Source organism: Grampus griseus, assembly GCF_964374135.1.
Source record: "Grampus griseus genome assembly, chromosome: X".
NCBI classification, from domain to species: domain Eukaryota; kingdom Metazoa; phylum Chordata; class Mammalia; order Artiodactyla; family Delphinidae; genus Grampus; species Grampus griseus.
Window position 1 is genome coordinate 105,488,175 of NC_138999.1, and position 24,963 is coordinate 105,513,137.

Consider the following 24,963-nt stretch of genomic DNA (forward strand, 5'->3'; position numbering starts at 1 on the left):
CTGAACTAATTATGCAGTGCACTACTGACACGTTTATTTTATTGATCCAATACATGTGAGTGCTACACTGATATTTATCACTAGAAATGATGGCTTACTATATAAATTAATATGTATTGTAATAACTGCTTTGCCCTTATTGCCCATGCAGAATTCTTTCATGTTTGCATATTTCATATTCAATAGTCAAGAGCTTATTTTTTAGGCATCTACAGTTTCTTTAGTTTAGGATCTTTTGCAGTGATAGATACAAAAATAGGAAATTGAACCCCTGCCTTCAAAGAACTTATGTTTTTAATAGACATACTCTCAAAGAAATAAGTCAAGAATAATGGCAAACACTCAAGTGTTAAACTGAGTACTGTAGTCCTGTGTTGCACCTCATGGTGGGGAGGGAGGCACATATCAAAATTGTAGACTATTATGCTTTTCCCACAAGAATTTCCGGTCAGGTAAGGGAGATATGACATAAGTGAATGAAAATTAAAATAAGAATATAAGAATTAAACAGTGGTATGTCACAGGAGAGTAGCAGTTGAGTTGCAAGGTAGCAAAACAATTTTAGGACAAAAAATTGAATCAGGTGCCCTAAGCCAATATGCCTCAGAGGACGAAGTGTCTTTTCCTTAACTTACCATCAAGTTAGAGTATTTTAGGAGCCACTGAATGCTACTACTTGTCTAACCAAAGCATTGACAAATCAGCTGGCTATAGTGGCTTAAGACTTTATATTTCTACCAAAGAGGTATATTAAGTGGCAAATGACTAATGGAAATACTGTCTCTAAAAGTCAAAAAATGTTTTTTTCCAGAGGGCTGATATAGCTGTTGCTCCACTCACTATAACGCTGGTCCGTGAAGAAGTCATAGATTTCTCAAAGCCGTTTATGAGCCTGGGCATCTCCATCATGATAAAGAAGCCTCAGAAATCAAAACCAGGAGTGTTCTCGTTTCTGGATCCCTTGGCTTACGAAATCTGGATGTGCATCGTCTTCGCTTACATTGGAGTCAGTGTAGTTCTTTTCCTAGTCAGCAGATTCAGCCCTTACGAATGGCACTTGGAAGACAACAATGAAGAACCTCGTGACCCGCAAAGCCCTCCTGATCCTCCAAATGAATTTGGAATATTTAACAGTCTTTGGTTTTCCTTGGGTGCCTTTATGCAGCAAGGATGTGATATTTCTCCAAGGTTTGTTTCCATGTCATACCCAATGCCTCCTTGCATGTTATGGCCATGATCCATTCGTGCACATCTGATATTCACCCATCTCAAGTCCAGATTTCTTTCATTTAACATTCCATCCAGTGACAAATTATCATCAAGCCATTTTTGTTTGCTTGCGTCCATGAAGTGAGTGTGTTATTGGTGTTGCTTTGAATGTCTTTCATGCATTTCTATGGTATCATCAATTTATACACATTATAGCAAACATTTGAACTCAGATAAAGGCAACATTGCCAGCTAATATTGATATTATTCAGATAAAGCTAACACTAAATCTTGATCCGAACAAACAGGCATGGTTTCCTCATTAACTGAGCTAGAACATTCTCTCATTTGTCCAGAGACTGGATCTAGAAAATATTTAAAAGACAGAACTCTTCTTTAAAACCCTCCTACCTTCCCCTTTCTCCTCCATTTTTCATTTTTTCTCTCTGACTGCCTAGAACTATTTCACTGTAGTATCTTGCCCAAGCTTTATCACTAAAACAGTAAAACTTCTAGAAGAAAATATGGGAGGAAGTCTGTGTGACCTTGGATTGGACAAAGAGTTTCCAGAACGCAAAAAGCACAATCCACTGTAAAAATTGATAAACTGGACTTAACCAAAATTCAAAAATTTTGCATTTCAAAAGACATCATTAAGAAAATGAAAAGACAAGCCACAGTGGGAGAAAATATTAGGAAATCATACATGTGATAAAGGACTTGTATCCAGAATATATAAAGATCTCTTGCAACTTAATAAAAAGAAGATAAACAACCCAATTCTAAAAATGGATGAAAGATTTGAATAGATATTTCCCCAAAGAAGGTATACAAATGGTTAATAATCACATGAAAAGATGCTCAACATCATTAGTCATTAGGGAAATGCAAATTAAAATCACAGTGAGACAGCTCTACACATCCTCTAGAATGGCTATAATCAAAAAGACAGATAATACCAAGTGGTGACAAGGATGTGGAATAACTATAGCTCTCATCCATTAGTAGCATGAATGCAAAATGCTACACCCAAATTGGAAAGTGGTTTGGCAGTCTCTTATAATTAGACATACACTTAAAATACGGCACAGCAATTCCACTCTTATTTACCTAAAAGAAAACATATATCCACACAAAGACTTATACACAAATGTTCATAGGAGCTTTATTTACTATAGCCAAAAGTGGAAACAACCCAAATGTCCATCAACAGACGAATGGATAAACAAAATGTGGCATATCCGTACCACATTTGGAATGGGAAACTATTGAGCAACTAAAAAAAGGACAACTGATACATGCTACTAAATTAACTTTGATAACATGATGCTAAATGAAAGAAGCCAGATGCAAAAGGCCACTTACCATATGATTCCATTACTTGAATTCCATTTATTGACTATCCCATATTGTATTATTCCATTTGTCCAGAATAGGCAAATCAATAGAGACAGAAAGCACGTTGTTGGTCTCCGGGGCCTTGGAGGGAGCAGAGAGGGGATCAAGATTAGGGTGAGGCAAGTGAAGCTGAGTAGAGCAAGTACAGGGGTCAGATCCAATCTTTATTTTAAAATTTGCTATTTTGTTAATCATGGATTTTCTTGAATTAATTTTGATTTTTTAAAAAATATATACTAAAATTCTCTTTATTTTGATTAATGAGATTTTGGCACCCCCTTAAATTTTGTGTGGGGGGCAAATGCCTCACTTGCCTCACCCTAGTCCCATTCCTATCAGGATTAACCACAAAAGGGCACAAGGCAACGTTTCAGAGTATTGGAAATTTTCCAAAACTGGCTTGTGGCAATGGTTGCACAACTCTAACTTTACTAGAATCATTAATTGTACACTTGTGTTGGTGAATTGTATGGTATGCATATTTTGCCTCAGTGAAGCTATTGAAGATATTCAATGTGAATATCCTAGATCTTACCCACTTAAAGTGTCGACTCACCTAAACAAAAATGGTGGCAAATGCATAATTATAAAATACTGTAAGCAAATGTAACATCTTTATAATCAGAAAAAAATGAAATAAAAAGTTGCAGCTTTGGTAAAATTGAACATTAATTCAAATACTGACCAGAGTCAATTATACAAACATATAGGGATTTTCATTTAGACTCGAAGGACTCAGAAGGTCACCTACCATGCTTTTATAGCATATTTCATTTGAGGTTATCCACTTGGAGCGCAAAACATTTAAAATGGAGTTTCGCAGTATACATCGCTGGTAACTATCTTCAGCAGCTTTTTAGTATAACACGTGTGGGGTAAGCCTCATTTATCTGTCATTCTTTTTTGCCACCCTCAATCTGCTTGGTCAGATTCTCCAAATTATTTCACTCCCTATTCCTTTTGTGCTTGGGATGTGTGTCGTTTTGTGATATCATCTGGGAGTTAATTGTGCTAGTTTCTTTCTTTCCTGATTTTTTAAAATGTTCGCTTCAAGAGATGAGGGTTTCTGAATGATCCTGTAATTGAATGATTTTAACGTGGCTGGTAATCTGTGTTGAGACAATGCTAAAGACTTATTAAGGCTGGAGATTTTATTGGTTTCTGTAAGTGCATTTTCAAAACTAAATTTGTGATATCCCCACTGGAGTGCTACATGCTGCTGTGCATACTCAAACAGGACTCTTAAAAGGCCATTTGTTTTTAGAAGTATTTATGCATATTACCTCATTAAGTAATAACTTAAAAATGATGGCCTGAAAATGACAAGCTGGAAAGATTCTTTATTTTCATTTTTTGTAGCAGAATTTAAGCTGTGGCTCTTCTGTGGCGCTGAAATATATCAAGTGCTTTTTTCAAGGTAGAGATTTTATTATTCTGCACTAGACACTGTCCTAGAGAGTGATGGCTTTCAAATGTTTTGAGCACAACCCTCGGTCAGAGATAAATTTTCCATCACAACTCAGTACACATATATGTACGTAACAAAATTTCACCAGAAATTACCCTTACAGTGTGCCATGCACTCTGATATTATCTATTCTCTTTTTTTTTTTTCTAAATGCTGGTCACAACTCAACCCAGCAATGGGGCACACAGCCCCACTTCTGTTCAATGGCCATCCTTGGAATGCAAACTCTCCAGAAAGCCCAGAATGTGAGCATGCATTGTACACTCTGACTTTTCTCAAAATTGGAGCAATTCAAGGCATCATAAGAGACCACATTTTAAAGTAGAATTATCAAATATCATAGCAGGAGGAGATGTCAGAGATAAATTAATCCAGTTGCATCCGTTTACTGAGGGCCCAGGAACAATTTTCTCTGAGTTCCCACTGCATCTGGGCACTTTACCTGTATTATCATATGAATTCTAATCCTCAAAACACTACCACAAGGTGGGCATCGTACTTATTTTTTAGGTGAAGGTGATGCTCAGGTGAAGTAATTTGCCCAGTCACACAGCTAATGACAAAGCCAGTATTCATACCCAACTCCAATTCCAGAACCTGTGCTCGTTCCACTTCATACTGCTTTTCTCATATCATAGAGAAAGGAATAGTACCCGGAGAGATAATGTCATGGAACCCGAGGGCACGGAGGCTCTAAGAGCCAGCAGTACAATTATTTCCACTACCACACACAGCCTCCCACTACCGACCTAAAGGTGCACTGTTTGTTCCATTCTTTTCCTCGTGCTCATGCCCAAGAGATGTTTTCAGTCTCCCAACCTCTGATGAAACAGTACCTTTGCCCTGGCTGTTTAAGAAAATAGGCAGTGAGCATTTAAGAATGCTGCTGAACATGTGTTCACTCAAAGTTAAAGACTGGGAAATCAGCAACAAGACATCATGAGGAAAACTGAGCATGATTCCACTGCCATCAAATAAAGCTATGAACAGTAACCTAGAAGCCTAAAGAGTCTATGTCAATATTAGGTTTGATATTTTCAACTACCCCAATTGTTCAGGGTGACCAATTCAAGTGGAGACTGAGTAATCAATGAATAAGCTGAGGTTATATTCATACACGAACTAATTTGTTGGGGGGAGTCAGGAGAAGAAAGTATGAGGAGATTGCATTCAATCCTCTTCCCCCTGATTGGGGGATGGGGAGATAGCCAGTAGGTGTAGCCAGATGGAGGGAGCACAGTGATTAGGTATGCGGGTCCTGGAGTTCATCTCACTAGATTCACAATCCGCTTAGCTGTTGTGTAACGTGGGGCGAGGTACTAAAACTTGCTAAGGCTCAGTTCCTCATCTATAAAATGTAAAGCACAGTACCTGACACATAGTAAGTTCTCAATACACGTTACCTATTATCATTTTTAAACTAGCTGCTGTTAACCATCCTGGCTTCACAAATACTAATCGTTCATATTGCACTTGCATTTTAGTTCCTAAATACGGTTAAAATTTTAGTCAGTGCCAAATAGCTGCTTTCTGATGAGAAATAACCAACAACATTCCTTCTTGAACCCATAAAGTGCTTTCCTTAAGGATTACACAACTTGCAAACATTTTGATTGTATTATTCCACAATGTCTTGCTGATATTGACAGGTGGCTGGAATTTTTTTTAATCTGAAATTTATTTCGTTTGTAAAACGTTGACAGAACTGCTAAGCAGGCCAGAGTCCAAGTCCTTCCAGACAAATGCTCCCCCTGCTGACTTTCTCTAAAGCTGCAGGGACATCTGAGGGCTAGCCAAGTTGAAGATACAAGGTTCCAGGGAATTGCAGCAGAGAAAATGGAAAGAGCACACTAACTTGAACCCGGTTACTGTGTATAGATTATTCCATGGGCATTATTCTCCTGTTAAGTTTTCCAGATAGCAAACACTTTGGAGAAGCAGGCAGGGGATCTGTCCAGGTTAGCTGACACATAGATCCTCCTTTTTTAAATGGAAAGTATGTGCAGAATAATAAAATATACGAAGGGTAAAAAATGAATGGGATCAAAGACAATAGGAGAGTTTGGGGCTCCGTTTAAAGCAACAATAGCCTTTCCTTTACTGATGTATGACCAGTGTCTTCATCCTACTGCAACTGCAAATTCACTTCAAAGCAGTAGTGGTGTGGTAATAAATTAATTGTAGTAGCAGGATTTTTATTACAACTATTTCATGACTTTTCTGGCTGAAGGCCGTAGTTTTCAGTCTTTGGGAGATGGTTAGTTATTCCCATCAGAGAAGACTATAAGAACCAAAGATTGACTCTGCACATTTTTTTAAAAATCTGTCATAGACACAGCATTGAATGCAGTGTAGAAATGATGCCTACTGTGGAAGAAAGAAGAGGGAGAAAAGGAATGATAGAGTTTGTGCAAAGGAGAGAGGCAGTTTGCAGTTCCAGGTCTGCATCTCGTGAAGCTAGTAAAGTGCCGATTTCAAAATTTACTTACAGGATGAAGGTTCCAGCACACAGCTCACTTTTATTATCATTTCATAGGCCGTAAAATACATTTTATTATTAACTCGGAAACTCTAGTTTCTTATGATCACAGGTAACATGAGCATTGTGCATTATTTTGCAATGTTATGTCTGTTTTTGTCTTGTTGCTAATTTACTTTCATTAACTTCATGTCTCCTCTTACATTTCTTCAAAAGGTATGATATGTTCCTTTAATGCATTTTTTATAAATACTAAATGGCAGCATTTTACGGTCATTTCATTATGCTAACCTCAAAATCTGTCTTGTGCAACAAAACTACTTGAATGTTAAACATTTTGAAGCTGCATTAATGGAAGAAAAGATACTGGGAAATGACAGGTCTTTCTAACTCAACTATAAAGTCTTGTCTTGTTTTAATAGATCCTTTTAAAAATGTGACGGGGCTGACCCATCAGTCACTTTTTATATAGCCTCCATGTGAAATGTGGATTTAAAAGGCTCTAGTTTCACTAATGAGAAAAGGGAAATGTGAAAATTCTTATAGAGCTTCTTCCCTGTGAGTTCCACTGCACATTTTCTCAGTGAAAGGATTTAGGCATCCATGACATACAAGGGAAGAAAGTGGTAGAAATTCCACCAAGACTCTTGTCAAAGCTACCACTGTCTTTTTTTTTTTTTCTTTTCTTGATGAACAGAAAATTTTATTTATATTTTTAAAAAATCCATTCCTTTGAAAAACATCAGATCCCCAGAACTTATTCACTTAATAACTAGAAGTTTGTACACTTCGACCAACATCCCCTATTTTGCTCACCTCCCATCCCCTGAAAACCTATATTCTCTTCTGTTTTTCTATAAGTCTGGCTTTTTTAGATTTTACAGAGGTTAAATTCTTACTTGAACTGGCACAAAAGCTACTACTGTCTTGAAGGGAGAATGCTGAATGCAAGCTTGTGCATTCAACGCTGATTCCAAGGAAGCTCCTTTTTCCATCTATGCTGATGCTCGTGGATACTGTTTTACCATTTCTATGTGGATATTCACCAAAATTCTCCATGATCGTAGGTCTATCACAGTATTAACCACATAATTGCCAAAATCAACAGCCATGTAGACAAGAGGCCACAAAAAAAGACCATTTTGCTTTTAGGTTTATTTTCAGTCATGTCAACAGCCAATTTCAGCTGAGTCATACAGACCAACCACATGATCATCTGAGTCAGCCATTAAGGTGGCCAAAAGAGCCAGATTATGATGCGCAGGCTTGATTTTAGATCACACAGACACAGCCACAGTCCATTAGCTGCAATAGAATGGCACAAACGTAATTTCCATAAATTACTGTGTTGTTCTCCACATTTCAAGCAGATAATACATAAACTACCATTAGTATTCACAGCAGCAGAATACACCCTTTTCCATACCAAACCATGATTCTGGAAATACTCCAAAATCAGTTTTCCCCTTGGTCTCAGTAAAACCCCATCATCCCAAATAAGGAGGACATTCACAGTTCCATTCCAAATGAACAACAGATAATAAACAATAATTATCCAAACATGTTTGGTTTTCCTGCAGCTATATTTCTCAATGTTTGTAGGAAAATTGCTCCTTCTATAATTTACACACCATTTTGGGTTTTCTTATACAAAACATGAGTATTTTATACTACAGAAATGTGGGCATGTCTTTCCGAATGCATAAGTCTAGATGATTTATTTCCTATTTCTCCTCTCTGTGCCTCAATTTCTTTATCTGTAGAATGCTCCATTTTCTTATCTGTAAAGGGATGGAGGATTAAAGGAGTTGACACATGTAAACAATTATAACAGAGTCTGGCACATAGGAGGTGCTCCTTAAACGTTAGCTATTATTATCATTTTTATTACCCTATTACTACGAATGCTACTTTGAGCATTCATCTTTTATACAGTAAAATTATTTCCAGAGTCAGATCAACCCAGAATAAAATGTGTATGTTAACAATGAAGAAAGACTGTGAAAGTTTCAAATTCATAACTGAAATATTCTGTACACTTTTAGCATTCAGATGTGACATTCTTTCTGACTCCAGATGTTTTTACATCTTCTGATTAAAAGGGAAATGTTCCCAGGTGAAATCCTGAGAGAGTATAACTATCAGTTAGAAAATCTGTTGCAAAGCAGATTTGCACATCCCGAACGCTAAAAGTGATTATGTTCAGAAATAAATAAATAAGGGTTATGTGAAGCATCCAGGGACCAACAGGAATTACAGGCTTTAAGAAACCAAACAGCTTTGTTACAGTTAATCAATAAAGAATACTCTTTATCAAAACACCTGCCAAAATTATTTGATCAGGGTGTAAAATCTAAAACAACTGAATTTTCCAGAGGCTAAAAAAAAGGTTATCTTGGGACACAGGAATTTAAATTTGCTTCAAAGTGGTAAAATGCGAGTATAGACAGAGAAGAGCTTGACTTGCCAGCTTTCAGCCCAGAGCTGCCCTCTTCCCACAGAGCCTGGAGATGTGCCAGGCTCCTACGCCTATTCTTGACTCTATGACAGAGTGGGTTCTATTCCTGTGAGCTTTTCTGGGCATGAGAGAACACAGCCTAACCAGGATGGAGCTCCACCACAGAGCAGAACTATCCTCGGGATAATGTGGCAATGTTTTATAAAACCTAGTGACCAGACTTCATTTCTGCAAACAGAGCCAGCCTTCAGCAGCATTGTGAAGGAGATGAAGTTTCCTCACTACAAGCCCTTACCCATTGGGCATTCAGTGCCCTCACACTGCCCCCTAACTGCCCACAGACCCTCTCCCTGAGTAGCATTCATGACGTAGGACCATGACTCCCAATCTTGGCTGCCCCGGAGTATAACTGATTCACTCTGTTGTAAAGCAGAAACTAACACACCATTGTAAAGCAATTATACTCCAATAAAGATGTAAGGAAAAAAAAAGTGCCGCTGCTTAGGCCCAACCCTCAGAGATTCTGATTTAATTGGCCTGGGGTGGAGCCTAGGCATTTTTTTGGCCATTGTGTTTTGTGTTGTGTTGTCTTGAACTCCCCCAATGATACTGATGTGCAGGCAGAGTTGAGAATCGCTGGTGTACAAGAAGAACAGTATTTCTCAGTTTGGGCCGCAGACCACTGCAATCACCAGTGATGCCTGAGAAGTCCAGATTTTTGAGCACCCATATTCTGAATCAGCGTTTTAACAAACACCCCAAGTAATGCCCATGCCCAGTTCCATTTAAGAACAAAATTTTCCCTGATTAAAACTTACCCATCTTCTCTGTCCCATTCTCCACTATTGCATAGACTAATCCAGGATATGATAATAGATGCTGTTGAAGTAAAATGTTACATTTTGACCAAGCCTCCTGAAGAAAGCTCAGAGGATAATTCCAATAGTTAGAATTTCTAGGGCGGGCCAGTGAGGATGGTTTTGTTTGTTTTGATTATTTTGGTGGGGGAGGGTACAGACAAAGCTTTTAGTGCTTCTCAAATCCTATTAAGCAGGTAGTTTCCTACTTCACTTGAGGCCTGTCCTATGTGCTACATCTCAATTTGTAAAAGGGAAGAGTTTCAATCTCTGGATCTAAACTCCTGAGCCCCACTAGCCATTTATATGAAGACAATAATAAATATTATCTTATGGCCCCTTGCCTTATGGGTAATCAGCTCCACAGAATGGCAATGTCTATATTAAATTTGTTAAACTCATAGTGCATCGTGCTTGTTTACTAGCTAGCACCTAATCATTTCTCTTCAAATATGCGAAGGTTTTCGACTCTGTGTTCCTCCCATGACATCACCTTACATCAGTGTTTTTCAACCTTGACTGCACATTGTAATCGCCTGGAGAGATTTTAAAAATACATGTCTGGGTCCCACCTCTCAGGTTCTGATTTCTTTGGTCTTGGCTGGGTCTGAGCATGAGAAGTTTTTTTAAAGATCCCAGGTGATTCTAAGGTACAGGCAAGGCTGGGAACCACTTGCCTTAAAGGAAATAGAGCAGTCTTCCACAGGTGTGCCCAGAAAAGCTCACAGGAGGAGAATCAGGTTAAGTACGATTATTACACCTAAGCAGGAACTAGCAAAAAGAAGGTATTTTTGCCCGTGATTAAATAAATAATCCTACTTTGAAACCCATGTAGGCCTGAAGAGCATTATGCATGTACCATCATCACACGCCATCATGACATGTGGTGATACTGTCAACATGTCACTTTTGTTTGATGTGTTAATTCCCTGACATCATTTACTTCCCTCTTTCATCAGCTACACTGAAACCATTCCTCTTTCCAAAAGTAAAGATAAGGATTTCTTAAACTGAAATCCGGCCCCTCTGGGTCTGGATTGGTCTTTGTTTTGTAGATCACTCTCCGGGCGCATTGTTGGAGGGGTTTGGTGGTTCTTCACCCTGATCATAATTTCTTCCTATACGGCCAATCTCGCTGCTTTCCTGACTGTGGAGAGGATGGTTTCTCCCATAGAGAGTGCTGAAGACTTAGCTAAGCAGACTGAAATTGCATATGGGACCCTGGACTCCGGCTCAACAAAAGAATTTTTCAGAGTAAGTGCTTTACAGTTAATTGGGCCTGCTGGATTTTATTTGATCATCTGCTCACAAAGGCAGATTCACAGTGTTTTAAGGGAGGATCGGGAAATGGTGGGAATGTTATCAAAGCAGAGCATCTTAAATACAGAGCTACTTGGTTGGTGACCTAATTCATTGTCCTTTAGAACTAAGACTCCTGCGCAACATCACAGGGGGCATGTCAAGAGCACTGAGTTCGAACTCACAGGTTTGAATCCCAACCCTACCACAAAGTGATCGTTTGTCCTTGGGCAAGTCATTTAACTTCTGTCGGCCTTGGTCCCCTTACTTGAATAATGAGGGGATTGAACTAAATAATATCTATTCTCCTTTTTAGCTTTTACAAAAGCAGTGATTTTACGTCTCAGCAGTTCACAGAAGTTAGGTAATTGACTCTAAGAATCTGAGGAGTGATGAACTATAAAATTACATATTCTATTTTAGACATTGGTTTTCTATTGAAATGTATTACAGTTGTTTCAAGTATTCATGTACATGCTGATAATTCAATTTTCTGGGAAGCTGGTAATTGTTTTTTCTTTTCTTTTTTTTTTTTTTTTTTTTTCGCGGTACGCGGGCCTCTCACTGTTGTGGCCTCTCCCGTTGCGGAGCACAGGCTCCGGACGCGCGGGCTCAGCGGCCATGGCTCACGGGCCCAGCCGCTCCGCGGCATGTGGGATCCTCCCGGACCGGGGCACGAACCCGTGTCCCCTGCATCGGCAGGTGGACTCTCAACCACTGTGCCACCAGGGAAGCCCTGTTTTAATTTCTTGAGTAGATTTATTTCCCCCTCACTACCCGCACATAGGCCAAATCTTGGTGGGGAAACAGCAAGTTGTTCACTAGCAAAAGTTAGTAAAGTGTAAGTACTGTCAAGGAGAAAGAAGAAAGAAGATCGAAGGAGAATATTATAGAAGGATAATATGATGAACAAAACCACTTTTACGTAAAATACCAATATCTTTGTTCTGTAGCAACTGGTCTATAAGAAAGGCTACCGATGGAGTGTTTAAGAACTCACATGATTTTTCAGTTGTCCCAACCAGGAAAATATGGTGGTTTCAAGTGAGAAAATGGACCCATTCTATCCATACCACTGCCTGCTACTGTAACCCATGTAACTGGTTGTAGCAGTGATCCAGAAGCCACTTGTGTAGTAGGTAGAGAAGAAAAGTTTAGTCATTCTCTCCAACCAATAATCAAATTATCGGATGGCAGGTATAATTACTGACTTTTCCTCAAAGATCCACAGTAAACAAACGCTGGTTCTAAACCAGCTTGCTTTAAGAAATCAGTAAGAAATATATTTCTATATGTATCATCATGGGATTTGTCCAGTTGTTTCATGGGAAAGCAGGAGGAGTGTGTTTTTCTTGAAATTATAGCAATTAACTAAAAACTGTTTTCATTCCCTGAAGGAGAAAGGGTTAATTCTGAGACCCTTTCCAGAAATCTCATTGGCTCAGGATATCCCTATCTCACCTCTACCACTATTTATCGAGCAGTTCATAATCTCCAACCAGGGACAGGGGCCTAGTACTAGAAGCATCAAAATGATATGAAGATCCTCTGGAACTAACCTGGCCTTGACCCTCACTACGTTGGCAGTTCCAGAAGCTTATCTGGGAATAATCCCCTGCCCTCATGAAATCACTCACACATTTCAGGGCAGAAAGCCAGGGATTTCCATCCGCTGAGTATTCAGCACATAATCAGCTCCACGGAAATCTGGTTTAGCATCAACCTTCAGCAGAGCTTACGTTCACCAACCCAATAGGCACCAAGTTGCTAGAAGGACCCCTTAAGCTATCAAGACACCAGACTTGGACCCTCCAATTAGGGATACTTGTTCCACCAGAAAGCATATTTCCTTCAGCGATGATTAGAAATTAGGAAGGTGTGCTTTAAATGGTAATCGATAGGTGGCATCAATTCCCATTAAGCTTTCAAAGGCCATTCATCCATATTGCAGGCAAAGGAGGCTCTCTGGGAAGATTTACTAACACAAAGGCTTGAAATTGTGACCAAGTAGTCAATGTCCCCATGCCCAGACCACATCCCCCACATATATTGTATCTTTCTCAAAAACTAGGAAAGCATCTATTAATCCATTCAATGATGGTTTCATTAAAGAGAATCTTATTACCAGAGCCAACTTGAATCAACATTCAATTCTGAGCAAAGCTATTGCCACATTCTAACTGGTTTGCGGTTTCCAATGCTCAGCAATTCCTAGTGACCTTTACAGCCAATGAGTAATTCGTATGGAAATGGAACTGTTCTGAAAATCTGATTCGAAAAGGAGCCAGATATTTCTAGGTATAAAGAAGTGCAAATCATTTTCTAATTCCCGCACGCCACTTTTCTTTTTCCTCAATTGGTTGCTAGCGACAGCAGTAAGGACTCTGGAGAAGTTCTTTAGGACAGCACAAAAAAGTTGATGATCTAAGAGTGGAACTGAGCAGTATAGGACAGGCAGCTCCTAGCCTGCTTGTACTGAAAAATGTTCTGTAAACCCAACAAAGGGAATGCTTGGTATTCATATAATACAGAGGGGCCCAACCAATTGGTCTCCAAGCCATCTGTCCTCTCAAAATCCTCTACTTTACCCCTCCTTGAACCCCATAAATCAGAGAAGGCAGCCAGCAAGAACACATCGTCTCCTACTCAGGGATGTAACCGCCACAGCATGTCACTTTCCTCTCAGTCCTCCAAGATCTCAAGGCTATTTTAAGAGCAGTAACTCCTCCACATGCCAAAAAAAAAAAAAAAAATCGAGGACCCCTGATGGCATGCCTTCTGAACTTTAGAGGATAAAACAGGATCACATGCAACATCTACAAACATAACATGAGCTCATTTCTTCCCATTCTCACTCCATATTAAAACCACAGGGACCAAGTTAGTAACACCATAAAACAGCCCCGGGGCCAGCCCTCTAGAGAAAATTAAATAAAAGAAAATTCCTTTCTAATTGCCCTGCAGACGTTTTAACTTGTCCTGGGTAAGGCTGCCATTAAAATGATGACATCTTTAAATGATTCTTTTCTCTCATTTTCTGAACTATCCTCGGCTGCTATCTTACAATCACATAAAGTCACTGGCACAGAGGGACCTGTTCCATCAGGAAAGGCAGGGAGGGACCAAACAAAATGCATGCAGCTGGAAGAGACATCTGAAATATTACAACCCTCTTGACTTGAAAACTGATTTCCTTAGTCAGCAGCTCCAAAACTAAATGTCCCAACCAGAGGTGGAGGCACCCATGCTAAAAAACAAGTCGACAGCTTCATTGTCATTGCCCAGAGAAATGCCACTATGATTTGGAAAGCTACACCGAAACAATCATTCTCCACTAGGTTTTGAAATTTTAACCTGATGCAGGTTCAGGTTAAAAAGTAGATCTGGGAGAAAAAGCAATTCCAAAATTCTCTCTGCCTTCAAACCCCTAGAAATATTAGAAGACCACTATGATGCTTGACTCTTTTTTTTTAATGTTTTTATTGGAGTATAATTGCTTTACAATGGTGTGTTAGTTTCTGCTTTATAACGAAGTGAATTCTTTTCCAGATACTTGGCCATATCCCCACTGAAGATAGTTCAGGGTATAAAAGGATGTTGCTTTTTAAACTGAAGTGTTAATGCTAATTTAAACCCCTTTAAGAAAATAAATATAAATGGAATGGAATGGGGAGAGACGTGCCTTGCCCCAGCACCCCAGGTAGGACAGAAAAACTGAACTTTATCTGGAGACCACCAAGGGAACTGCCCTGTCTTCTGAGTTGCAGACATTCTAAGCCATAAGAAGCACAGTTGAATTACTCATGAAGAATGTTTTATCTCAGCACTGTTACTGTTGTCATCGCTTACTTTAACTTTTAAATTTTTTTGAAATGCAGGCAGCATAAAGAAGAGCCCTGTATTTCAAAAAAAATTATTTTTTTGGGAAGTAGTCCCCAAGAGTATGTAGATTCTCCTTATACATTCTGAATCTCTCTCTCTCTCTCACACACACACACACACTCACACACACACACACACACACACACACACACAAACACATTTTCAATCAGAGTCCACATTTCAACATTTATTGGTTATTTATTATAGGGCTTTTGAACTTTATGGGGAAAGAAGAACAATCTCTCCACAAATTCCCCTATGCTAGGTATGGTGACATTTGGACATGATTAAGAAAACTAACCATTAATCTTTAAGCTTTACCACAACAGACCTCCCTTAACCCTACCCATCTCCTCACCGTAGGAAACACATCAAAATGTAAAAATTCTTTTGTTAAAAATTTTCTCGGCAAGAACCATGAAGAATTTGAGAGCTTGATACTGTACCCGGACAACTGCAACCACATTTAATTAGTTTGAAGACGTACAGGATGTGACCGAATGCTTGCGGACACAGCCAACTACACACTAGGGAACACATAACAGCAGCAACAGGAGATGAGTTGATACCAAGGAATGGTAGGTCAGAGACATTTATTGTATGTATTACTTAACAATTTTTAAAAAGAAATTGTTTTTTAATTATTTACATAGTCCTTTTGATGCCGCCTTATCCCCCCCCAAAACTCTTATTTTCCTATGTCATATAATACATAACACAGCAAGGCTCATAGACCTCCAGGTTAAGACTGGAGGTGGAGCAGCAGGTACGATGTGAGGATGCTGAGGCCTGGCCACATGGTACATTCAGACAGCTGTCAGCCTTTCCCATCCCTCAGCTGTCAGGGATCTGTGGTTTCCTGGGTCTTCCTTGCAGGCAAGTCTCAAGCTGGGTGGAAAGGACACTCACCAAGGGAGTAGAGGTTGACCTGACAACTAATGCACACAACACTGTCTGTCTCCGAGAGAATGGAGGAAATGTGGCAACAAAGACAGGCTAGTAACAATGCCCTAGATTCTATTACTTATTCATCACTCTTTCAGTAACTCTTTTTAGGTGCCTACTATATGCCAAACTCCAGGCTAAGCACTGCAGAGCCATCTCCATAAACGAAATTAAATTTCTGCCTTTTGCCAAATCACATGAAAATACTTAGGTTTCTTCGCCATATTTGGAGGTTATCTGGGGGAACAGATTGACTTAAAATATAGGCATCTCAGAGAACTAGACGATCATCCCTCCGGGGTAGCTGATGGTGTTTATTTCTATGGAGCGACTTCCCAGCATGTGCCAGTCTCTGGGTATGCTTCTCGGTGAACAAGAGTAGGGTTAATGATCCTCTGTAACCCCAGGAGGAAGGTCAGCTAAGTGATGAATAAAACAGAAATGGCCTCTACCCCCTAGGAGCTCACAATCTAGTGGGCTAGATTTTCAACACATATTCACATACATTACCATACTCTATTCACACGACAATCCTGCCACGCAACCAGAACAGGTATTATTACACCTCCTTCAGAGAGGAAACACCTGAGGCAAGATGACCTTGTGACCTGCTGAAAGTCGAAAGTCGCTCAGCTCAGAGGGGACAAGCTAGAATTCTGAGTCCAGATTGGGTCCTCTTCCCATTGCATCTCAGTGCCTTTCTGGTGTGAGTGTTCACAGAAACATGGGGTCCTATGCACGAATCAAGCCTCTAGGACAGCGCATGTTAAGGCATCTGTATCATCTCCTGGTTGATCTTTGTTTTTATTCCCCTTGATGGATCAATTAGAAAAGGAAACCTATACACATTGTTAAATGACATTTTTCCAGGCCCTGACAATCTCAAAAGGACCCAAGATAAGAAGGCAAAGAAAAGGAAGGCGTCCATAAAACTAGAGTGAATGCCACAAATGCAGCAATCCACACCCACTGATGCCTTTCTTGTTTTTCTTTGGGTAAGGGTCATTTGGTCTCAGTTTTCTCATCTATCAAGGGAAATATTCCCTGCTCTATCTTCCTTATGGGTTTAGTTAGAATATCAGAAAAATCTCTTTAACGCTATGAAGGGTTCTACAAATCCCAGGAGACTTTTAAGAAAAGGGCCCAGCAATAGAGCAATTGAAGCATGGAGACTGTCCAAATAAGGCTCTGTGGAGACATGAGGGAGGGGTATTTCTCAAAAATAAAAGAAAATAATCTCTGCTTGCTCAATGGAAGAGAGGTGGGGTTTTTTTCTGGCTTTGGGAGGAGAGAGAAAGCTCATTTATATCCTTCCCCCCTCCTCCTGATCCCATTCCTACCCCTATTATAAAATATGACTACTAGGGCTTCCCTGGTGGCGCAGTGGTTGAGAGTCCGCCTGCCGATGCAGGGGACACGGGTTCGTGCCCTGGTCCGGGAAGATCCCACATGTCGCGGAGCGGCTGGGCCCGTGAGCCATGGCCGCTGAGCCTGCACGTCCGGAGCCTGTGCTCTGCCACGGGAGAGGCCACAACAGTGAGAGGCCCGCGTACCACAAAAAAAAAAACACATATATATATATATATATATATATATATATATATATATATATATATATATATATGACTACTGACTTCATCTCTTAGTCCATCTTTAGCCATTCCTTTGTGGTCTGCAGATTCGACAACTTCACCATGCACAATTTAAAGCTGCCCTTAAAGACCACCTAGAAACTTCAAGTGCTTTCAAGGTGGCATGCAGACCATCTGCCCAAAGTAACCAACCATATGGACTTCATTAGCCTGTCTCCGTTAGTCTTCCCAGGTAACCTACTTGCTTATGAGAGCATTTCACAGCTCAGAGAGCCTAAGGGGGTTAAGTCTTTGTTATCTTTGAGGCTGCCAACTTTCTCAGACCACACCAGGATAATTAACATCACACAGAACTCCCAGATTTTTGTGACAATTCTGAAACTCTCTTCCCTAGAGGAACTCATCTCAGGACCTCACTTTCTTTTCTTGTCTGACAAAGTCAAATCACCTAATAGCCTTGCAATTAGAGGACAGGGACTCATCTGTTCAATTAGACTTTCCTTGAGTTCACCTGGCAAGCCTGAGCAGGTTGATTATTTACAATTCCCTTCCATCACCATGAGAAGCCTAAATTGTTGACCATAAGGACCAACTAAAATTTCAACTTACTGAAACTCAACTCACAACAGCATTCAATTCACTAGAATGCTTGCTTGCACTCTGCTTTTGAAAGGAGAAGGAAACTCACAAAAACAAAACCTTGATGTGAATTTTTTTTTTCAAAAAGGCAGTAGCAAATGCCTCTGGTCAGGTTCATTCCAGTCTTCAACATCTTCTACATTTTTAACCAGTGAATAAAGAAATATTCAGTGTCTACAATACCAAGTTAGGCAGCTGGGATACAGTAGGGGAAACATGAACGAATCCCTACCTTCAAGGAGCTCACATTCTGTTGGAAGGAGAGAAACAGTAAGCATGTAAACAAATAGATGCATAAAATAATTTCAGGCACCAATAAGTGCTCTATGTATTATGATAGAGAATGACTTAGGACTGTTTTAACTGGGAGCTTGGGAAGGAGGGGTTCAGGTAAAGTCTCTTTAAGGAGGTAATATTTAATTAAAGACCTGAATAAGAGTTAGCCATGTGAAAATATGGTGGAAGAGTATTCTAAACAGAACGAATAAGAAGTGCAAAGGTCCTGGGGCAGGAACAATCCTGGCATGTTTAAGGGACAGGAAGACAACCTGGGTGACTAAAGATTGGAATTACATGCTAGAGTTATAGTGATGGAGATTGTATAAAGTGGTCAGGTTTAGGATATATTTTGGAGAGAGAGTCACAGAATTTGCTGATGAATTAGATAACATTTGTGCGCAAAGTGGAAGGGCTCAGATTTTTGGCCTTCCTTTTCAGTGGTCACTAATGAAATCTGTAAGTCCTACATTCGTTAAATGATTCAAGGATACTTGTAGTAACTGTAAACTGCAAACTATAGTAACAAAGTAAACTGTAATAACAAGGGCTGAAAAGGTACACTTACACTAGGGCTGGTTAGGGAATTCTGCCAAGTAAGAAAATAAGAAGTCTTAAGGTTAATCATCAAAAAATTTTAGAAGTCCAGAAGCCCCTAATGATTCATGCCTTCACTGTGTCTTATTGCCGTCTTCTTAGAAGACGATTTATGGTAGAGGTAGATTTTCACAGATGACTAACTAACTCCATTTTGCAAAACCATAACTTTCTTTATACTCCTGTTACTGGTACCTCATTTTTGCCACATGGCAGAAAAGATACACCCAGATAAATTCAGGCAAGTTTAGTGATTTCCTAGTCATTTCAGGATTTTTCACTCCCTCTTCCCTGGGATAATATCCAAGTTGCAGGGACTTTACAGGATAAGAGGTAGCCATGTGAAAATGTATCATGGCATCAGGGGCAGCCATCTAACCCCAGATCATCAGTATCATTTCCAGGCATCCATTGGGCTGCACCACCCAGTTTGGATGTCAAGTAGTCTTTCCCCTCCACACTGACATTTGCTGCGTCATCCCCTCATCCAGGCCACAAGACCTCTGCAGACCAACTAACCCTGCACTTATTTCAGCTCGTGATCTCTCTCTCTCTCTCTCTCTCTCTCTCTTTCTCTCCCTCTCTCTCTCTCTCCCCCTCTCCCTCTCTCTCTCCCTCCCTCCCTCTCTCCCTCTCCCTCTCCCTCTCTCCCTCTCCCTCTCTCTCTCTCTCTCTCCCCACCCCTTGCACTGTTATAGGGCTATTGGAATAGTCTCCTTCTCTCCTTCCACCAGTCTAGGACAGCACCTTCCTCCTAGAGATCTCATAGATCTCATGTAACCATTGCTATTCTACGATACCAGCACCAAGCTAGACATGGGCTGTTCTCTTCAATTTATCATCCCTATGCTACACCCCGGGAAGTAAGGCCTCGTTACTTCTGCCCTGGGAGTCCCATCCTCCCTCCCCCTTTTGGAGAGCTGGGGTGGGGGGTGGGAGATGGGGGGCAGGGCACAGAGACCTTTCTCAGAGCCGTATAGCCCAGTCTGACTTCTCTTGTACTCCTCTCTGCCTCAGCTCTTATCTGGCCTCCTAGGGTAGTTAGTCTGGCTCTTTATCCATCTGCTTTCCAATTTATTGAGTATGGCAGAAACTTCGTGTTTCCCTCTAAAGGGAATTAGAATTTGGAAACTCAAAAACCTTTCTTTTTTATCAGAAAGCTTGGTTCTTACTAATTTAAAACTTGGCTTTCAAGGTAGTGTTGTCTCTGCTATGACTTCTTAAAAACAGTTTAATTAAGATTTAATTCACCCATTTAAAATGTACTGTTCAATGAATTTTGGTATATTACATTATTGTTTAAAAATTATAATAAAATATATATAACATAAAATTTGCCATTTTAACCATTTTTAAGTATGCAGTTCAGTGGCACTGATTACAGTTACAATGTTGTGCAACCATCCCCACTGTCTATTTCCAAAACATTTTCATCACCTCAAACAGAAACTCTGTAACCTTTAGTCAATAACTTCCCATTCCCCTACAACTTCCCATTCCCCCACTCCCTCGGCCCCTAGTAACCACTATTCTACTTTCCATTTCTATGAATCTGTATGGAATCACACAATATTTGTCTTTTTGTGTCTGGCTTATTTCACTTAGCACAATGTCTTCAGGGTTCGTCCATGTTATAGCATGTGTCAGAACTTCATTCCTTTTTATCGCTGAATTTATCTATCTATACCACATTTTGATTATCCATTCATCTTTTTTTAATATCTTTATTGGAGTATAATTGCTTTACTATGTTGTGTTAGTTTCTGCTGTATAACAAAGTGAATCAGCTATACGTATACATATATCCCCATATCTCCTCCCTCTTGCGTCTCCCTCCCACCCTCCCTATCCCACCCCTCTAGGTGGTCACAAAGCACCCAGCTGATCTCCCTGTGCTATGCGGCTGCTCATCCGTTCGTCTTTTAATGGACACTTGGGTTGTTTACACCTTTTGGCTATTGTAAATAATGCTGCAATGAACACTGATGTACAAACATCTGTTCAAATCCCTGCTTTTAATTCCTTTTGGTATATACCTAGGAATGGAATTGCTGGATCATATGCCAGCTCTATTATTTTCTGCTGTAAGTTTCTGAAAGTCTGTTTGGAAAGCAAAGGTGAGGGCATTTTCTGTTCCATTGATATTTTCTTCCTAATCCTCTCTTAGGCCATTGATGCCCCCATCCCAATAGAAAGAAGATCGCTGGGTACCTGGTATTGGGGACAGAACTTTAGTTAATATCACAAAGTTTTATCTTGATACATGACTGAAGTTGAGAGGGAGGTATGCTATGTATGTATGTGTTGAAAAAGACCTAAATTCCTGTCTATACTGCACACCACACATATGTACAGAGGGCCCTGGATATTTTAGCTAGTGATTTCAGCTTGTAGCAAAATCTTAGAGGAGCATGCTTCCTCTTTCTGTGCTTGGGCTACAATTCTGATGCCCCAGCAAGACTGCACTAGAATGCAGGTGATGGATGGTAGAATGAAACCCATCACCCTCCTGTTCTAAATGGTTTAGAATGTTACCTGTCTGAAGGGAGGGATTTGGATAGAGATGATCTATGGCATTTCTTTCCAGTTCTGATTGTAGGTATTTGTATGTTATCCCCAAAACTGATCTCCTATCTGTACACTCTCTGGTGCCCTAAATGAAGAACTTCCTGAAAGTAATTAGCTGCTATGCTTAGAGGAACCTGCATTCCGGAACTGATTCTTACTTCCTACTTTTGTCAAAATTCTTATGTGATCACAGCCTGATTTATTTCACTCTCAGTTTAATTGCCATGAGTCTGTGGTCTGGATTACAGACTATTTCTGGTATCATATAGTAACATTGATTTTCCCAACTCACTGGGTAAAGAACTCTGTCCTAGACACTCTGGGAATGAATAGGAGATGCCATCCAAACCCCTGAGTTCAGTATGCAGATAATAAAGGAGTCAGGGGATTTAGTCAGAAAAGGTTTCTGGAAAAGGGGGCATCTTAAAAATATCTGGAGAGAAAATAGAATTCAAAAATAGTTCAAAGGATATGTAAGAATGTATTTGTGACCAAAACAACAAGACAGACCATGACTTTATATCATGTTAAACTGTGGCCACTACTGACTGAAGAACTGTTAGTTCTCTCTAGTGTTCACACTAAGATTTGTTTGCACAAAATAGTGTATGTATATGTGTTTGGGGTGGGGTGGGAGTTTAGGATGAAAAAAAAACAGTTTCCAAGAAAAAATTATTGCCTTGAAACAATAGTATCATAGTAGAAATCAATAGACTGCCAAGGGTAAATTGGAAATCACCGCTTAAGGCCAGGGTGCTCTGAGCACTGTCTTATTTCTAGTTTCATAATTCACATCTCACACGTGAAGATGGGGTTCATTAAAAAGAACACCTTGCTTTCTCTGAAGAATACTTTACTTCTTTTAAATGAGTTTGAGGAACCAGTATTGAAAAGCAAAATCCATCTATGCTTTGGCAAATAATATCAAATTGAACTGTAAGAAGCTTTCATCTTTAAAAACAACCCCATGATATTAGACATTATTTCATCTAAAATAAACAGCCCCTTTCCTGATGTGGTAGTATTAATAGGATAATCATGAAGATAATCATATTAAAGCTCCTTTACACAAAATTTTGAAGTTTGGTTTCAAAATATTTGTATCTTGTCCCTTTCCTCCAGTCACACACACACACACACACGCACGCACACACGCAGGTGCACACATGCACACGCCCCACAACTTGGGTAATTGTGATTAGCAAATAATTAAAGTTTATTATATATGAAAGTACCAGGGAGTAAACTGCCCAGATCCTGAAGAACACTTTTGCTTTATTTTCTTGGCCTGGGGTTTCAGCCAATTGTACAAACAAGAAGGTTGAGAATAGCATGGTCAATGACTGAGGAGAAATATAAATGAATTCAAGGAAGCTTGGATAAATTCATGCAAAATGGATCCATAGAAAGTTGTTAAAGGTAAGGGACACCTCCAGATTTTTAGAGTTGACATCAAGAGGAAAAACATGGCTTCTCATAGTTCTCTACTGGTCTTGTCTTAAAACATTTCTATCTGGAATTGCCCAAAGAGCTGACCTATGGGGACCGGTCTACACTTTTTTACAAGATTGTTTCCCCCATCACAAGAATTGAGACTATTTAGCCTGAAGAAAATATGCAGGAGTAGGATATATTAGGATTATCTTCAAATATTTGAAGGGTAGAAACTTTGAAGATGAATTGTACTTCTTCTGTGGGGCCCTAAGGGATAGAACCAAAATCAAAGAGTGGCTATTACAGGGATAGAGATTTTAGCTCATTGTAAAAAGAACATTCTAATAAAGGAATACAAAAATAGATTGGGCTGTCTCCATAGATAGTGAGCTGTTCATCTTTGAAGGGCTATAGGCCAGGAATAGGCAAATGGCCACTTGTCGGAGATGTTCAGTTGGGAACTCAATAATCTGATGAATGACTACACTAGACCAGTGTCTTCCACCACTGGTTGCAGAGAAAATCATTTGGGGAGCTATTTTAAAACACAGATTATTGGTTCTCACACCTCCCCCTCCAAGGTGCTCATTCCATAGGTTCCATTAACGTGCATTTTTAAACGAGCACCCCCAAGTGATTGCAACACAGATGACTAAGAGCCACTCTTTGAAGAGCGTTTGACAATACAACGTATCAGAGGATTTCTGCTTTGACGATTTGGATTTGCTTTTTTTTCTTTCTATTAATCCTATGTGAAAGATGCAGGGAAGAGGCTAGAGGCTAGGCCTGTGGGACAGAGGGAAGTCTGAGCAGAAGTATCTTGAGGATGGTCACAGCTGATGGCTGAGTTGTAGCCTCCTCCTCTGAGTGTTCCTGTTGGGGTGGGAGAGAAAGGGAAAACCTTCCTCTGATCAACAGGGACCAATGGGAGATGACTGTTTCGGGGGCTGGAATCTGAGGTTGAGCTGGCACTGAGAATTGAGGGTGCCCCAAGTGCAGGGAAGCTCAAGTAATGGTATCGGGCTGGAGACTAGGGTCAATAAAAGTCCAAGAAAACTAAAAGCGGTACACACTGCTATATTTAAAATAAAATGCCTTTCCATGAAAAAAAAAGAAGAAAATTAAAAGTGAGAGTGAAATGAGACTGCAGGGGAATAATACCCAGATGCCTTGAAGTGTTTACAATTTTGACCTAATTTTTTTCCTATAATCCATATGACACCATTCCTTTTCCATTCCTCATCTATAGGATGGGGCCTGGGTGACCAGGACTGTTGGGTTAATGTCTTTAGGGACCCTTCAGCAAGCCACACGATTCAAACTTCCCATCCTATAGGACTGGAAGTGGCCAGGTCCAAGTGTTGGTTATCAGTGGAGATTTCCAATCAGGATGTCCTAGGTTGCTGTTAAGAAGAATTTCTTAGGAAAAAAATGGGACAGAAGTACTAGACTAGGAGCTGGAAACTCCTACCCTTTAGAGACAAGCTCTCTCCTAATTTCCTTTAACTGCCCTTGCCTCCCTTTCTCTTTCCTTCTTTTACTTGCTGGGTCTTGGGTGGTCAGGGCTGCTGCATTAATGCTTTTACAGAGGCTTCAGAGAACCTCTTGCCTCAAATGTCCCTACCTGGAAGAATTTAGGTGAACATCCCTAGGTGCTAGTCGGCATGGAAAAACAAAGGCAATAGAACCTGGAAAGAAGCAGGGGCACAGAAAATTTCATAAGAAGAAAGAAAACAGTAGGACGGAAGGCAAAGATTGCTCAGGAGCTTGAAATCTGCCAACGTGACAGAAGCTGTCCTACCAGCCCTTCTTCTAACTTTCCCCCATTTGACCTGCAGGGTCTCAGGTGGCCAGGACTGCGG

The 24,963-nt window shown here is 40.0% G+C and overlaps 1 protein-coding gene across 2 annotated transcripts in view; it reads left to right on the plus strand.

Annotated features, from left to right (window-relative positions):
• The window catches only part of GRIA3 (glutamate ionotropic receptor AMPA type subunit 3), a gene marked incomplete at its 3' end in the record, with an annotated part of 282,009 nt that overhangs the window by 218,981 nt on the left and 38,065 nt on the right, over positions 1–24,963 (plus strand). For both annotated transcript variants that reach the window (XM_082681358.1, XM_082681357.1), the window contains exons 11-12: positions 812–1,188; positions 10,925–11,123. In XM_082681358.1, coding sequence (XP_082537484.1) covers positions 812–1,188; positions 10,925–11,123 — 576 coding nt within the window. The remainder of the gene's footprint in view (positions 1–811; positions 1,189–10,924; positions 11,124–24,963) is intronic.